The sequence below is a fragment of the Pelodiscus sinensis genome, chromosome 1 (assembly GCF_052426305.1).
Source record: "Pelodiscus sinensis isolate ZL-2025 chromosome 1, ASM5242630v1, whole genome shotgun sequence".
NCBI lineage: Eukaryota > Metazoa > Chordata > Testudines > Trionychidae > Pelodiscus > Pelodiscus sinensis.
The window spans coordinates 72,546,918-72,563,301 of record NC_143052.1 but is presented as its reverse complement, the minus strand read 5'-3'; the positions used below and the strand labels follow the sequence as shown (position 1 = coordinate 72,563,301).

Genomic DNA, 16,384 nt, shown 5'->3' with positions numbered 1-16,384 from the left:
ATAGGTCTACATTGTCCTTTCTTATTCTTGCTTCTAAACTATTTATAGAATGTTTTCTTGTTATCCTTGTATGTTTCTAGCTAATTTAATCTCAGTAAGTGCTGTGGCCTTACATATTTTTTTTTATAGTCATCCTTTTTAATATGATCAACTAGCCAATTTTTATCGAGTTTCAGATAATTGAATATCTCTTGGTTAAGCCACAATGGACTATTGCCATACTTTCTATCTTTCTTGTGTCCTTCTCCCTTTCAGTGCACCACAAGCCCTTCCTTCTTTTGATTCTCTGCTTTCCTGTCCTCTCTTCCCAGTTTCCCATATTCCTCCTCAGTGACTCAAATTTTGGTGCAACTCCTAAGTTCACATTTTCTCACTTATTTATTTGACCTACAACCGTGGTTCAGCTCTCCAATCCAAAAGTTTTGTTCGGACAGCCTTGTTTTTCCAAGCAGTACTCTTCCTCATACTCTTTCTGTTGCTGGTTATTTTTTTTCCTTTATCCAATCATCACCTGGTGTCTTTCATTAGTCATCAATCACTGCCCTCTTTCTCTCTCACATGGTCTTTCTATGTCTTTCAGTTCATCAGCACGGATGACTGATTGTCTGCTTGCAGCCCTTTCTTCCATTGATGTAGTTGGTTCTCTCCATGCTTCTGTTCCCCATGTTCTTTTGGCGCTTTCTCCCATTACAAGGTCCATCCTGCTAGCCCCTATCTCTAGCACATCCTTGTATATCTGCTTCCTCCACTACCCTGCGTGCGTTGCTAAGTGTTTGTTTGGCAGAAATCCTGTGACAAAGCTGCCTTTCTCTTATAAGTTAATTCTCTTTCCCCACAGTTTTGCTAACTAAACAGTTTGGCTTCTTCAATTTAATTTAATCTAATTTTATCTGCTTTATCACCTTTTCACTCTTCACATCCTCCCCACTTCTGCCTTCACTTCTCTCTCCCCACAAGACTTCTTCGAAGAGAAGATGACATGACCTACCCTCTCTCTTGAGTTTGCATCTGTAACAAGGAAGGCAGAATTTTCTCCTTTGCTGTCCTCCTTGCTCCAGTGACCCCCATCTTATGTCCTCCCATCTATCCTCTAGCCCAGGGGTGGGCAATAATCTTTGGTGGGGGGGGCCACTCCAAGATTTTGGAAGGTGGTAAAGGGCCGCGGTCTCATAGACCAATCTCTAAGCTCCAATTGGCTGGCTGTTTCCAGCCAATAGCAGTTGAGTGTGTGACTGAAGTCATTTCTTCTTGGCTAATTGTTTCTGGCCAATTGGAGCTGAGGATTGGGCTGGTGCTGTGAGATCACACAAAGCCTTCTCCTCCTTGGAGAGCAGCAGGGACTGTGTTTTAAATTGTGGCAGTTGCATGTGTCCGTGGGTCCCCGCAGGCTGGATCTGGCCCCCTGGACTGTATTTTGCCCAGCCCTGCTCTAGCCTTTTACTCTACCATGGTTCTTGACCCTACAATACAAGTGTAATCTGTTCTTTTCCATCTAACCCTCCAACCCTAGAATTCTCACTTGCCTCTCTAACTACTGCCACATCTCACTTCTTTATTTAATTTCTAAGGTCAGTAAATGTGCTATTTATAATGACTGTCTGGAGTTCCTCTCCTGCACTTCTGTCCTAGACTCATTGCAATCCAGTCCTGTAAATAGGGCTGGTGTACACTGCAAAGTGAACTAGAGAGATGTGAATTGTAAAGCACACTAGTGTTTTCTGTTCTGCCACATGTAGACCTACTGCTGAAAACTAAAGGGTACCTACAGGGGCGGATGAGAGTGCTGCGGGGACCAGGGCAGCACCGTGGGGTCCCGGGCAGCGAAATTTTGCGGGGCCTCTCCTTTGACACTGAGCATGCGCGGGGCCTCGGGAAGCGTGGGGCCTGGGACAGCCTCCCTGCTTGCCCTGCCCTAAATCCGCCGCTGAGTACCTAATTTTCATTGATGTAGTCCTATTTCAAATGAAGCAAAATGCAGGACAATGTAGCACTTTAAAGACTAACAAGATGGTTTATTAGATGATGAGCTTTCGTGGGCTAGTATGTTATCATGCATTAGGTCCCTTTTTAGTATCACCAGTAGGACTGCACAGGGCAGTTAAATCTCGACACAATTCACACTTTTCCACTTTGCACTGCAGCACCATGTGGACATAAATTATTTATCGTATGGATCATCTTTGTTCTGTTTCTGTTAGGCACTGTACATTGGAGTTCTAATCCAGGACTTGGGCTGTTAGGTGCTATGATATAGATATAGATAATGTCTGTTTTTGAAGATGAATTGAGAAGATATGAACAAAAGGAGTAACTGCCAAACTCTACACAACTCGGTGACAGGGAAGAAGAATAATCACAGCCTATTAAATATGACTAGGAATTAAAAATCTAAGATGTTATAGTAAAACATCCAGGACATCCACTATTTCAATTTCCTGAAGAAAGCACCAAAAGAAAATAATTTCATAGAATACTAGGACTGGAAGGGACCTTGAGAGGTCATCGAGTCCACTCTTCTACCATCACAGCAAGACCAGGTACTATCCCTGACAGATTTGCCCCAGATCCCTAAATGGCCCCCTCAAGGATTAAAAGCACAACCCTGGCTGACTTAGAACAATGTTTCCTCAGATCCCGTCCCCTTTTACCCCGTCTCTACTTATGCTACATCGATGACATCTTTATGATCTGGACCCATGGCCAAGAAACACTGGATGCACTCCACAGAGACTTTTATAACCTACACCCCATCATCAATCTCAGCCTGGACCATTCTACACAAGAGATCCATTTCCTGGACATCACAGTACAAATCCACAATGGAATATTAGACACCACTCTCTACAGAAAACCCGCTGACTCATACAGTTACCTACATGCCTCCAGCTCCCATCCAGAACACACCATACAATCCATCGTCTATAGCCAAGCCCTTCGATATAACCTCATCTGCTCTAATCCCACGGACAGACCAGAAACTTCAGGATCTCTACCAAGCATTTATAAACCTCAATTATCCACTCGGAGAAATAAAAAAACAAATTGAAAGAGCCAGACAAATACCCAGAAGCCACTACTTTAAAACAGACCCAAGAAAACCAACAATAGAACACCATTTGTCATCACCTATAGCCCCCCAACTTAAACCCGTCCAACACATTATCAATAAACTACAGCCTATACTGGAACAGGATATTACATGCCGAGAAGCTCTGGGAGACAGACACATAGTCTTCTATAGACAACCACCTAACCTCAGGATGATTCTTACCAACAGCCACAGGACATACCACACTAATACCAACCCTGGAACTTTCCCTTGCAACAAACCCGGTTGCCAGCTTTGTCCACATATTCACGCTGCTGGCACATCATTGGATCTAACCATTTCAGTTAGAAGATCAAGAACACATATTCCTGCTCATCCAGAAATATAATTTATGCCATCATGTGCCAACAGTGTCCGTCTGCTATGTATATTGGACAGACTTCTCAGACACTTCGCCAAAGAATCAATGCACACAAAACAGATATTAGACAGGATCACAAAGAAAAAAGTTTCTTGCCATTTCAACCAGAATGGGCACTGTCTCAACGATCTGATTACCTGCATCCTGCTTCAGAGAGATTTTAACACAAGACTTCAAAGAGAAGCCTCTAAACTGTCATTCATGCTTAAATTTGACACTTTGCTAATGGGCCTTAACAAAGATGTTAATTATCTTATATTACAAAGATACCTTCTCCAATTATCACCTCTAATATCATTATCTCATAGACATTAACCTCCTCCCTCATCCCTCCTCTGTTCTGAAATCTGATTTGTCTATTTTATATGTTCACTTTTTTTGATTGCATCACCTAATAATCCATCTTGTTAGTCTTTAAAGTGCTGCATAGTCCTGTCTTTTGTATTCACAGCTTGTTAGTATTTAATCTATATTATATGGAAAGCACTTAAAGATACATGGAGTACAAAAGGTCCTCAGTCCCAAATATTTGTCATGTATCTCATAGGTGACTATACCTGTTAAGCAGGTACTTGAGTATTGATCAACGTATTAAAGGTCTTGTAAAGCTTCTAAATAGACAGCATTTGAGCATTTTCCATAGCGTTGATGTTTTCTATTAAACACCTGGAACATTTCACACCTGAGATGTCTCTGTTCATTGGTTGTGATGCGCGTAGATTAGCTGATTCTGGAAAGCTGTTGGGTTCTCTCTATATGAAGAATTCTTTAACAATGCAAAGCAATTGCTACAGGTTTAGCTAAATATTTCAGGAATTGCCAGGGCACCACTACCTTGGAAGGTTTTCTTGGGGAAAATGTTCTCGATACCCAAATAGTGTATGAGGTGGGTTTTTTGTTTGTTTTTGTTTTTAAGTTTCATAGGTGCGCATGACTCTTGAAAGAGGAAGATGAAGCCTTATGACTGAAGTTGAACATGCTGTCACACCTAAACCTGGTTTGTGATGTGCAAGAGCAGACAGCTCAGCAGCTGACTACTAAGAAAAATGGTGACTTTTTCTGAAGGAGCGATTTGTAAGGTGTTACTTTCACACTTGCAGCAAAATTTCTAAGCTTTATAAATTATCAGATGAGGAAACAAGATGTTGGTTACTCCCAAAGTGGATCCTGTTGTAGCCAAGTGCTTGGGCTGATTTTTTCATGGTAAAAAGGAATCTTAGGAAAAAAACTGTTCTGTCTCTCCCATTTCTGAAGTTACCTGCTTAATTGTCAACACTAATGAACCCTGCTACCTAAAAATTATTTTAAGTTGCTGTTGATACGTTGTACTTTTACTAGATTAAAAACGTGTTTGACTGAATGCTTTCCTCTAACCAGATCTATACAATCAGATAAGTTTTGCCTCCTAAATAAGAAATTAATTTTTATTTCTCGGGTCCTTAGCTATAGTAATGGTTGAGGATTTTTTTGGGGGGGGGGGAGCAGGTGGGAATTAAAAGAAAATGTACGTGCTTTATTTAAATGATTGTGTTGGCTGGGGAGGGGCTCGTGGAAGGGAGTGCTTGTAGATGTGCGGGACATGGAAGGAAGAGTTGGGGAAGAGGTTGGGAGGGATGGGGGGCTCAGGGCATAGGGTCTGGGATGTGGGAGGCTCAAGATAAAGGATGGGGGATGCGGAAGTCAGCAAGAATTTGAGTGTGTGGGGAGCGAGGACAGGAGGTGGTGGGTGGGTGCTGAAGTTACAGTAGGAGGTAGGGGGCTCAGGGTAGGAGTTGAGGGTGAGGGCAGTGGGCTTGGAAGGTTTGGGGAGCGCAGGAGCTTGGGGTGGGGTGTGTGTGTGTGGGGGGGTCCTCAGGACGGGGAAGGAAGTGCGAGGCTCAAGGCTGGGAGGTCACAGGGGAGCATACCAGGGCTGACCGTAGCAGGGAGGGTGGCTCTGCTCCCTTGATGGCCCCTCCCAGGGAGCCAGAGCTGAACTCCTTGACCAGCAGCTCATCCTCAGGAGCCGAGGCTGTGGGGGCCAGCAATGGACTCCAGTCTCTTGAGGGCAGAGGGAATCTCTAGGAGTGGGGAGGCCACCAGCAGACCCACTTCTGGCCTCCAGCTAGCCCAGGATGGGGCAGGCCTCCAGGCTGCCCTCTCCTAAGCAGGTCCCTCCCCCGTGCCTCCAGCAACCCTTCTGTCTAGCCTTCAGCTTGTCTGGGGAGGAGGGTGGACTCTACAGACCAGCCTTAGCCTGCAGCTTCTCTCCCCACCTTCCAGCTCCTGCAGGGGAGGGGCCAGCAGAGCTCCAGAGGCTGGCCTCCTGACTGCAGCTGGCTCTGCAGGTCTGCCCTCCAGCTGCCTTCCCACCCACCCTCCAGCTGCGGGTCTGGATGCTGTCCCCTGATCTCCTCTTACCCCTCTTCCCCACCCTGCAGCTGGTCCTGAGCTGAGCCTCTGGGTGGATGGGTTTTTCTTCTGGGTGGGAGGGGGAGGGGCAGGTAGGATGCGGTTCCCAGCCCTGGCTTCCCTTTGGTGGGGCTTCTCCTGGTTTGGCTGTGTTTCCCGGACTCAGGTGTAGCTCCGGGGGGGGGGGGGGGACCTGTTGTGTGTGGGGCTCTCCAGCATTGTTTGGGGCAGAGAAGCCTGCTCAGCTGGCCATTCTCCTGGTGTTGCGGCTACTCCCAGTGGTCACTCTGCAGTATCACTGTCCTATGGCCCCTAAATTTCGATATTATGGAAGATCGTCTCACAACCGTTTGGCACAACCAAACCCTGACCGTGCTTTAAGCTAGGATAAGAGGAAGGTGCATACCAAATTTGGTGGTCCTAGCTTTGACCGTTTAGGAGGAGTTCTTGAACAGACAGATGCATTCTTAAAATATATATGTGATAGTATTCATGACTGGGAAGTGGAAAACGCTTCAAAATAAGAAACAGTGATGCTTGAACTCTGCAATTCCATGTGTTCAAATTTGATGTTGTGTGTCAGCTGGTGTGGTTAAGAGACTCTTCTTCCTTTAGTGGAAGCGACTGAATAACAATTAGGGATTATGTTTTTTTCTTAACAGCAAATGGTGTTTCTGCTAAAGTGTTTGTGTACAGTTTAGATTAATTTAATTTTTATTTTAGTAAATCAAATTCAGCTGCAAACTGGTAGTAGGTTGAGAGTGCAGGAATATTGTTATGGCTGTTTTCTTCATTCTAATTCACTTGAAAATATTTTACTTTTATATTCCACAGTAGAGGTTTATAGAAAAACTGTTTATATTACAATATCAGATATTTATTGAAATGCTAGAAAACCTAAGGAATTTCTGTGGATGGTTTGTATTAAGATCAGATGTTCAAATGTCACATTGAATATCAGCTGTAGCCAAACACTAGTGATTTGAATGGAAAACACATTTTTTAGAGATCTGAAATGCCTCACATTGAGCAGCAAAATTAAAAAAGAAAAGTTTTTCATCAGCATTACACCTCAGTGGTTATGAGTTCAGCACTCTGATACTGCTGACAGAGAGATGACTTTTTGTGTTTGTTGTGCTTAATGATGTGAAACCAGTTTAAGAAGCAAAGCAAACTATTTCAGAGTAGAATGGAATGCAAGGCAAAACAACACTCCAGTTGACTGAAATGTCCTAATGGTCTAGAAATAATTACATCAGTAAGAGAGTCTGACCATTAAAACAGCCTGTGATGAGATTTTTGTATATTTCACTAATACCTTGTTAATTAAATCTACTACTTTGTCAGTAAATAACACAATATTTTACTTCCAAAACTTAGGACCAAGGTCACTAGAATGAAAAGCTAAGAATAGCTCTTCATAAATACTTTTGAAAATAATTCTAAATGTTACATTTATGCCAGCATGCTATTATGGTTTTCAGCTAGTGTATTTTTGAGTATGGACCATACTGTAAGAACTTTTGAAAGTTGTCGATTGCAGAGACAACAATTCTTGTCAGCCAAGGACCAAGCTTTATTGGATTAAGGAACCATGAGGAGTAGATGATCCTTTTCACAGGTGGATCTCAGCAAACTTCTTTTAGTGTGTTTATAAGCAATTATAGGTCACCATGGTATTTTGTGGCTCTGCTCATCTTGCAATTGCCTTAGCATATGCTGGTCTATGGGTTCTGCCCTGTTAATTGCAGGGGAGGGAAGTCCCCGCTCAAAGTAGAAATTCCAGTGTCAAGCTTACACAGCTGCTCTCTTGTCAGGGACTGAGTCTGTGACGCTACACAGTTCAGTTGCAATCGCATTTAGAGTATTTGAGTGTAATTCCCGTTGACAACGTTGATTTATTGTTGCTATTGTGTGTCCTCTGAACTCATAGGAGTGGTGATGGGGGTGGAAGAGATGTACTGCTCAATCAGTGTGCTAGTAACTTAAAATATTTTTCTCTAAAATTTTGAAGATGAGAATTCCATACCAATCAAGAATGAGATGTTGATATCCAAAACTTTTAAGAGTATTTTTCAATCCAATTCTCAGTAGCAAGTTGACAAAAACCTTTTTCAGTGAAGAGCTAGTGATATTTGGTGGTGATGGGGAGTTTCATCTCACTATGATTGCTACAAAACCTAAATTATAAATGCATTTAAGATGAAGTTGAAGTAGATGAGGTTTTTTCCTGATTGAAATAGCAACTTGTCTCCCTAGAGTCTTTATTAAAAATACTCCTGTAAATTCAGATAACATTTTTAAAATGTTAATTCCTATATAGTTTGTTTGAAATAATATTACCTTCTGCTTGTTTTTGTTTTTTAAATAATTTTAAGATTTATTGCAGGATAGATCGAGACATTTCCTCACTCTAATCTCTAAATTCAACTTTTGAAATTTGAAATAAAGGGTTTTCCTTTATTATTTGAATTATTTGAAATGTGGGGGGCCTAATCTGCATTGAGTTTTAATCTGTGTTATTTTTCAAGTAAAATATTATACATCCACTGTGACACTAATCTTCACTTCATTTGAGAAATCTTGTTTCAGTTTAACAATTCCTTTAGTTGAAGTCCAGGTTTGTAAGAACTAAAGATTAATTCCTTTCTCCTTTTAGTTTCAGTTATTTTGGTTTATTTTGTTTAGTCATGTGTTTCATCAGAATGAATTATTAGAATAATGCTGGGTCTTCAAGTTTTAATGCTCTGGTCCTGTAGCATTTACTATAAGAAGAAAAACTCTCATTAGTGGTAATTTAGATGAAGGATGTTAACGCGTAGTCGACTAGGCGATTTCCCCCTGCTCCCAAAGGGGCAGCCTCTGCACAGCTGCGTTAGGCATGAAACTGCTCCAGCTCAGCCAGGGCGCCAGTAACTGGTGATTCTTACTGGTTAACCACTGACATCCCTATCTTATATAGGCCTACAAAGGTTGCTCAAGATAATTGGGAATTTTGGGGGAGGAACGGAATTAACATTTTTTTTTTTTTTAAATAGTAAAGATAAAGTATGTACTCAGTTTCCCAAATTTGATCCCTATATTTAAACTGTTTTAGCTTGACCAATATAGAATCAAAATGCGGTGTTAATTTAATCAAAATACATAAATCTTGAACTAACCTTTGAAAGTATTTATTAATATTGACATATAAACTTCATAGATTGCTTCAGTTTTTGTTGTGTACAATTCACAAACATGAAATAGCTTTTTTTTTTTACACACACCTGAATATTTACACCTGAATATTTTATTTTTAGAGTCTAGATGAGTATGACGATGATGAAACAGGACAGAAGGAGCGAAAGAGGGAAGATGCTATTACACTACAGAATACAGTGCAGAATGAATCTGTGAATGTAGACCCAGGTGGCTCATATCTTATACAGGTGAGAACTTAAAATTTTGTCCAATTTAAAATTTAATTCATTTGTTAATTCCAGACAGGTTATAAGTTTCCCTGAGACCTTGTGAAACAGGTCTGATGAACTAGGGATACTTTTCTTGGAGATGCCATTATTGCTGCAGCAACATCTGAGATCCATGCAGGAATCCCTAGGAAAACCCATCCATCTACAGAAGTAGAAACAAACTGATAATTGAGGCACTAGATTTTTGATAATTTGTTTGCACTTACAGAATATTTTACAGCCTGGGTTGAAGTTGAAACAGAAGTCAGAAACATGAGATTAACCAAATGTAAGTGTAATTAACCAAGTTAATACCAAATTTACAGATCCTTGCTCTTGAGTTGTGCTACTAATACAAACTGAGGGGAAGGAGTTTTCCATATCTTTAAAACTCTGGAGCTAGAGGCTCTGTGAAGAGCATGTTCCTTTTATTGCAGTTGTGCTCATTGTCTTTTCAATGTTTTATGGTTTATAGTACTATGGGGGCCCTTAGGAACTATTGTAATTGGAAACAGTAGCCAATAATCTAGTGCCCCAATTAATAGTTCATTTCTACTTCTGAATGTGGAGGGGCTTCCTGGGAGGTTCCTGTATGGATCTCGGATGTTGCTGCAGCAACAATGGCATCTCTGAGAAAGTTATCACTTGTTCATCATACCCATTTCACAGTGTCTCAGTTAGTTATCCCTTTTCTGGAGGAAAGCTTATAACCTGTAAAATTCTCCTTCCATTGCACACATTTTGAAGGTCTCATGCATATTATTACATGGTAAGCATCAAATGAAGAAGAGTCAATTGACGCAATTAAACATTCCACCTTTTGGTTGATGCTATCTGTGTTGCTTACTTCAGTATAAATTTGATGTGCTAGACCCCAAAGTTTCCTGACTCCTAAACATCCAGAGGTGCGGTGATGCCCAGGTGCTATGATGAAGAATTGACTCACTCGGCATAGCACCTCAGAATAGACTTGATGTATAATAGTACATACTTTTGGGGTGATTAAGTAATATAAGAACGGCCGTACTGGGTCAGACCAAAGGTCCATCTAGCCCAGTATCCTGTCTACTGACAGTGGCCAGCACCAGGTGCCCCAGAGAGGGTGGACCGAAGACAATGATCAAGCGATTTGTCTCCTGCCATCCCTCTCCAGCCTCTGACAAACAGAGGCCAGGGACATCATTTTATCCCCTGGCTAATAGCCTTTTATGGACCTAACCTCCATGAATTTATCCAGCTTCTCTTTAAACTCTATTATAGTCCTAGCCTTCATAGCCTCCTCTGGCAAGGAGTTCCACAGGTTGACTACACGCTGTGTGAAGAAGAACTTCCTTTTATTAGTTTTAAACCTGCTACCCATTAATTTCATTTGGTGTCCTCTAGTTCTTCTATTATAGGAACTAATAAATAACTTTTCTTTATCAGCCCTCTCCACACCACTCATGATTTTATAGACCTCTATCATATCCCCCCTAAGTATTGCACAGGAACAGGCATTCTGAAATCCTGAGAGACCTTCCCATTTGCCCACAGCTTCTGAAAGCTTAAAGATAAACTGCAACTGACTGCAGCCTCCATAGCATTTATGCCAGTTGTTTAATGATGCTTGAGGCAAAGAAGGACATACAAGATAGCTTTCTACCTCTACCCACGGCTGTGTCTTGTTACCTTCAAAGATGTGTGTTTGTGCTTCATCAGAACAGCCAAAGCTTTTTCCCAGTATAGAGTTCCCTTGGTGATCTTAGAATGCACTAGATTTTCATCTTTTTTTTTTTGGTCAGTGTACTTACAATTGACATGTATGTGATTGCACTGGCACAGTGGGTGGTACTGCCTGCTGTGAGTATCGCTGCAGCTTCTAGAATCAACACAACATTCTGCATAGCCATTACCTGGTCATCCTGCTTACTAAGATCATTCCGTTTGAAAGGAATCCTCTTAATTATCTGGAGATGTCAGGAGTAAAGCCCTACAACTGGACCTGCTTATTTTTGATCACTTAACAAGTCCACTAGGCTGCTTGTTACATTTCTTTCTGTGTATGATTAATTGAGGAAGCTAGCAAGCTGGTTTGTAAGCCCAGCAGTAGTTTTCTGGCTCCTCAGCACATACTTCTTCAGATTCTGTGCCTCCTTGTGCTCACCTCACTCCAAGCCACGTTTCTGCTGCAGAGATGCTGGAACTAAGGGTGAGAGGAGTGCTGCTGCACCCCAATGGCTTGAAGCAGTAATGATGACACACACAGAACGCATCCACTTTCAGTACTCCCACTATACAAAGTGTTTCAGCATTGTTGTTCTGCCCCGCCTCCAGCCTTAGATCCTATCCAGCACCTGCATATTTAGAACATTGAGGCGCTGTTGCTCTTTTGTAGAAATAACTCGAACTATAATAATGGAATATTAGGTTTCTAGTTTAGAACTCAGCTGGGGAGGGGCCCAGGACAAGGCGAAGAGGGGCTAAGATGGTGGAAATTTAAAATCTGGTTAAAAGAGAGCATGAGAGAGGCATCAGATGAGAAACTAAGGGGTGGACAAGATCTAGTTGGCCAAAGAGATTGAGACTGGGAACCAGTGAACTGGGGGAAAGGAGATATAGTGGAGGGAAAATGGATCTGGTGAGCAGCTGGGATAGTGGAGAATTGGATTACTGGCTGGGCAAGTAATATAATGAGATTGTGGTTAGAGCTAACTAGTAATAGCTGGTTAAAGAGACTGAGGAGTTGACATCGAGACTAGCTAAATGAGGAGAATCAAACTAGGACCAGCACTGGGGAAAGAAACAGGATTTTGATTAATAATAAAAGAAAAATCAAGCTGGTGGGGAAATGGACAGGAAGGATCTATGACCACTAGAATATCCCTCAAGGTCTAGATGAGAGCTTAGAATTCCTGGGTCTGACTAGTTCTCTTGACAGCAAATATCTATGAATCTTTCTATCTCTAATACTGATCCATATAAATTAATGGATGACTACCTACTCTATCAGTTACTCAGTTAGCACAAGTGTCAGTTCACAAGTATCACATGCACTTTTCATATTTAAATGTGACCTGTAGTTTCAGAGAAATCACACCATCTGATTTGTCAGAAGAAAATGAATATGTAATTAAGTTATCTAAGTAACCATTGAGAGAGTTTAATCTGTTGGAAAGCTTGATGTGAATACAGTATTGTAACATTTGTCAGAGTACGTTAAACTACTGAAGACAAACTTTCATTTTCTCTTTTTAAAGTAACATGTTTTCATCATCTGTGTTCAATAAAATGTGCTTTAAAACATTGGTGGTTTAAATTTAGATAGTTTTTGTTCCAGAAATGCATTTCAGTGCCAATAACAAAACCATTAAGTATTGGCTTGACAAAGCCCTGGCTGGGTTGATTTAGTTGGGATTGTTCCTACCTTGTGTGAAGGACCAGGACAGGTCTGGGCACAGCTGAGGGCACCCGCTCTGGGCGACTTGCTCAAACTCGGGGCTCTCTATAGCCCCTGACTGGCGGCCCTTCCCAAATAGGCCACAAGCCAGTCCCACAGAGCACTTCAGCTGCTTGCCTGGCCAGCCTGAAGCCTCATGAGCAAAACCCCTCTGACATCCCAGCTCTCTGTGCCCCAAACAGCCCCGGGCCTGCCCACAGTGAAGGGTTTTAAAACCCAATCTCACCTACCTCAAACAGTGATAGAAATATAGCCGTGTTAGTCTAGGGTAGCTGAAACAAAAAACAGGACTAACAAGATGGTTTATTAGATAATGAGTTTTCGTGGGCCAGACCCACTTCCTCAGAATAAATAGTGGAAGAAAATAGTCACAACCATATATACCAAAGCTATCTTTGTAGCTTCCCCAATTATCACCTCTAATATCATTAGCTCACAGACATTTACCTCCCTGCATCCTCCTACTGTTCTGAAATTGATTTGTCCTTTTCATGTGTGTTCATTTTTTTTTAAATTGTATCTTTTGGTATATATGGTTGTGACTATTTTCTTCCACAATTTGATCTGAGGAAGTGGGTCTGGCCCACGAAAGCTCATTATCTAATAAACCATCTTGTTAGTCTTTAAAATGCTACATAGTCCTGTATTCTACCTCAAACAGGTTCTGTCCGGTCCCAAGAAACCAGCCACAGATCCCAGGTCAATTTACACTCTGGATCTTCCCCACAAACCACACTGAGCCAGTCCTTTAGAATCTAACATCTAAAGGTTTATTACTAAAAGAAAGAAAAGCATGAGAGTAAGGTTGTTAAAGTATACATTACATGCATCGAATCTCCCAGTTCTCGATGCAGCCTTTCAGCAGAGATGTTATAACTGCTGGCTTAAAAATCTTTGATGTACATCCTATGTGAGAATCGGTCCACAGTTCTTCCTGGCTCGTTGATCCCTGCAATCCTGCATCTCAGCTGAGCTGAGCACCAAGGTGGAGTCGGCCACATTGCATATTAATATCTTCTCTTCTCCCCCCCCCCCCCCCCGCTTCTTCCAAGCTGGAGACAGTCACATGGTCAGTGGCCAGGTGTTTTCTTTGGCCTTCAGAGGTCCATTGTTCCTGGGAGCTTTGCTTATTAGCATGTCTATGGGCTGCGCATTCCTTGTCTATTGCTCAGCCACAAACAGAGAAGTTTCCAGTATCCATACAGAGTACCTATTCATAATTCCACACACAGATATTATACAGATGTATGAAGAGCATATACAGAATCAGTAGACAGTGAGCTTTTGTTTGACACCTCACATGGCCCCCTTTTTACTCACTTTTGAGGTAAACACCCCCCTCGTGTACGGGAGTGATTTGGCTGCTCCCCTTAAAATCCAGTAATGTGACACCTTGGGCGGGGGGCTGGACTTGATGACCTCCTGAGGTCTCTTCCAGCTCTATGATTCTATGGTTAAACTTACCCATGAAGTCTTTTGTAATTAATTACTAGTTCTTGTGTTTGTAAGAATGACAAAAATAACACCAGACCAATTTAAACTTCAAAGAACTAGGCATGTCAAGGTAGAGGCTTCTTGCTTCATCTTGAAGACTGCTGCACCCATTAATTGTAGGGATATTAGTGCAGCATGTGCTTTCCTGCACCTTGAATACTTGTAAAGACACAGTGAGAAGGAATAAGCCTGGATTTCTTGTCTCTGATTTCTCTAAAATCAATTAGGATGCCTCTATTAAGAAATTTGAAGCACAATAACAGACTCCAAACCCATGTTTTTGGTAGGCAGATGTAGGGATGTAAGCGACTTATCGGATCTATCGGTATATGCTTATTGGATAGTCAACGACTAGAGGCAGCAAGAGATGGGGAAGCAACTGTCAGAGAGGCAGCAAGGTGGAGAGCCAGCTTAAAAGCCGGTTCACCCAGTACCATCTCCATGGTGGGGAGGAGACAGCGGTGCAGCGGGGAACTGGCAGCATGTCTGTCTTTGAAATGTAACAAGTGAGTGCTCTTGCTACATTTCAAAAGCAAAAGCGCTGCAGGAGCAGAGGGTGAGTGGGGGACTCAAGTAGTCACCCGCTGGCCCCGTGCTCCCCTGGTGGTTCCATCTTTGAAATGTAGCAAGAGCCAGCAGGTTCTTGCTATTCTGTTAGTTGATTAATCTAAATTTAACATCCTTAGGCAGACGCCCTCAATTGAAGCAGCGGGTGTCTTTGCCAGTTTTTCTGTGTGCATTCCTCTGCTGACCAGCATCATATTGCATCCTCTGAAATGAACCTAAGACTGTTAGTTTGCAGCCAGGTCATTTCTCTTAAATAGTAGTGAGAACGGGAAAGAAATTCTTGTTCATGTCAAAGACACAGTGCTGAATGCTGTTTCAGCGCCTCATAATTTTCACTTTCAGTTTATGTAAAACATTTGAGCGGGAATGGTGTGATAGAGTGCTATCAGCAGAAACACTTCTGGGAGGGGAAAGTTGCTGCCTTGAACTAGAACTATAACTTGAAGAGTTTTGAAAGGACAGGATGCCCCTTCAAACTGGCACGTCTGTTCCTCTGAGGAGCTCTAATAGGGTATGTCTACACTACAGCACTAATTTGAACTAAGTTAGTTCAATTCGAATTAGTGCATCTAGACTTAAAAACTAGTTCGAATTAGCGTTTTGCTAATTCGAACTAGCATGTCCACATTGAGTGGACCCTGAACTGAGGTTAAGGCTGGCCGGAAGCAGTGCCAGCAGGGCATCAGGTTACAACTTAGAGTATGGAGCTGCTGTCTCAGGCTAGCCAAGGGCTGTGCTTAAAGGGACCCAACCCCCACCCCGGACAGACAGTTCTCAGGGTTCCCCGCTTGCTTGTCTACCTCGATAAGGGACAGCAAAGCCGTCCTGTCTTGGAGTGCCCTGAGTGCCCACACTCAGCACATCACAGCACTCAGCCATCAGCCTGGCTGCACTTGCCGCAGGCTGCAATCCGAAGGGTCAATCGGGGGGCTGTCAGGATCCAGGAGACCCTGCAGGAGAGCCCGCAGAGCCACCCTAGTCCTCCCCATCGGGGGCTCATACCCATTCCTCCCTCACCTCCTTCCACTTACCCAATCCTAGCCCCCCTGCCTGATGTAAAAAATAAAAGACCCGTGTGTTCAAAAATAGAAACTCTCTTTATTTAACAAAACTAGGGTGAGGGGGGGATGAACCTCTGGGGAGACTGGGAAAAGGAGGTGGGAGAGGGGAAGAGAGAGGGTGGGTGAGGGGAGCGGGAAATCTGGAAGGGAGAAGACAGGGGAAGAAGGAGGAGATGAAGTATAAAACTATGGTATGCCCACATCGTCAATACTGTGTACAGATGTGATCTCCTCATCCCAGAAAAGATATTTTGGTCTTGGAAAGGGTTCAGAAAAGGGCAACTATAATGATCAGGGGTTTGAAACAGGTCCCATATGAGGAGAAGCTAAAGTGACTGGGACTTTTCAGTTTGGAAAAGAGGAGACTGAGGGGGGGTATGATAGATGTCTATAAAATCATGAGTGGTGTGGAGAGGGTGCATAAAGAAAAGTTCTTCATTAGTTCCCATAATAGACTAGAGGACACCAAATGAAATGAATGGGTAGCAGGCTTCAAACTAATAACAGAAAGTTCTT

General features: G+C 42.5%; 1 protein-coding gene across 2 annotated transcripts in view; it reads left to right on the top strand.

The window, feature by feature from the left end:
- PAWR (pro-apoptotic WT1 regulator) overlaps positions 1 to 16,384 on the top strand; it is a 130,129-nt gene that overhangs the window by 68,433 nt on the left and 45,312 nt on the right. For both annotated transcript variants that reach the window (XM_075932346.2, XM_075932341.2), the window contains exon 3: positions 9,161 to 9,289. In XM_075932346.2, the coding sequence (XP_075788461.2) occupies positions 9,161 to 9,289 (129 nt within the window). The remainder of the gene's footprint in view (positions 1 to 9,160; positions 9,290 to 16,384) is intronic.